At 49.6% G+C, this 1,673-nt stretch overlaps 1 protein-coding gene across 1 annotated transcript; it reads left to right on the plus strand.

Moving 5' to 3' along the window:
• The first annotated feature begins 210 nt into the window (after nt 1–210).
• On the plus strand, nt 211–831 carry KRTAP27-1 (keratin associated protein 27-1). The gene has a single exon (XM_087818037.1). It carries the CDS (start codon nt 211–213, stop codon nt 829–831), a length of 621 nt encoding a protein of 206 aa, XP_087674163.1.
• The last annotated feature ends 842 nt before the right edge of the window (nt 832–1,673 follow it).

The raw sequence follows: 1,673 nt of genomic DNA on the forward strand, positions 1-1,673 counted from the left end.
TTGTTACTAAGACACCGTCTTCATACACAACCAAACCACGTGCTAATGAGATGCTGTCCTTCCACGTAGCTGAAGCAATGAGGTGGAAAGGAGTCTCCAGAAGACGCCAACGCCCAGTTTCCCGAGTATATATCTCCCCAGCAAAGAATTTAACCTTCAGGCCCAGCATGGTGGGTCCTTACGGCCGACTCCATCGAGGGCTTTAGCACCATGCCCCTGCGCCCCTGCCCCTCGCCCAGGAGCTCCCACGGCGCCCCGACCCTCTCTGCCTTCGTGCACGGCTCTGATCCTGCGAACGCTGGCGATGGACTGTTTCTGCCCAGCACCTGCCACAGCAGGACCTGGCTCCTGGGCAACGTGGAGGAAGCCTGCGGTGGAGCCCGCTGTGGCCAAGTGCCCGACCACACGCAGGAGCTGTGCTTGGAGAAGGGGGGTGTGCAAAGTGCCCGCCTCCACAGGGTTGCCCTGAGGACTTGCGCCAAGGCCAGGCCCCGTGAAGGGACCGCATGCCCATCCGGAGGCTCTTCGGCCGAGCTCCAGTGCGTGGCTCAGCCTTGCCAATCAGGAGCCAGCCAGCAAACGGGTGGTGCCACCCAGGGCTGCCAACCTGGGAGCTCCGTGGCAAAGCGCTGTCCGCCCAAGACTTATGTGTCCAAGAATTGCCGAACCCTGGGACTTGAATCCAGCCAGTGCCACAGGCAGAGCCCCGACTCCAGTCCCCGCAGACCTCCTGCCTCGGTCACGCCGGGGCCACGGCTCCCGGAACCTCCTGCCAGCACGTATGAGCCCTCCTGCTGCGTGACTGGCGGCTGGCAGTTGCCTAGCGAGTGAAGAGCCAGCGGCCGTGGAGGGGAGAGAACCTTCTGATTTGGACGAATCGATCCCTGAGAAATCCAGTTTTTATTTCTCTAAATACAAATGATTGTGCCTGTGTTTGTAAGTGAGAGAGCATGTCTTCTACTGTTTCCAAAGAGAAAATAATTTTCTTTTTTTTCTCTTTGGGGCCCTTCCAGTGCTGAGCTGGGATGGGAAGCATGTTAATGACTTTAGGTCACTAAGTGTCATAGGTCAATAAAAGTTCAACCAGAGACTAACATGAGCACTTAAAAATCAACATTATACTTAACTACTGGTTATTATCTATGGACACACTTAGCATTGGCTCTGGTATAATATAATAATATAATAAATATAATATAGTATAATATAATATGATATATAATATAATATAATATAATATAATATAATAAATATAATATAATATAATATAATTAATATAATATATAATATATAATATGATATGATATAATATAATATATAAATGTAACTAATATCAGAAATCCATATAATATTGGAGTTAAGAGACCTGCAGCCCACTTAGACCTGTGAATTCTCAGGGGTTCATCTCCATAGGAGGTCACCTGTGTAGTTAACAACATCAGAACCACAACCCAAACCTGTGGCTACCCGCTGTCCTCTCACTATTTCATCTTCTGTAGCAAAACACTTCTAATTAACTATGAGGTTGACTCTCCTGCTTGAAACGTGCAGGAGAATTTTGAGTTTCACCTCAGCGGACCTCGTAGGCACACGGTCGCCAGGGGTCTCTGGTGTGAGGAGCTCGCGCGTCGCACAGTCAGTGTATTTAAGCTGTTCCCCCCCCTTCTCATTAT

The sequence above is a fragment of the Miniopterus natalensis genome, chromosome 6 (assembly GCF_054644295.1).
Source record: "Miniopterus natalensis isolate mMinNat1 chromosome 6, mMinNat1.hap1, whole genome shotgun sequence".
Classification (NCBI taxonomy): domain Eukaryota; kingdom Metazoa; phylum Chordata; class Mammalia; order Chiroptera; family Miniopteridae; genus Miniopterus; species Miniopterus natalensis.

Excerpts from the sequence above, each read along its gene's own strand:
- KRTAP27-1 (XM_087818037.1), top strand. The coding sequence starts at position 211 with ATGCCCCTGCGCCCCTGCCCCTCGCCCAGGAGCTCCCACGGCGCCCCG.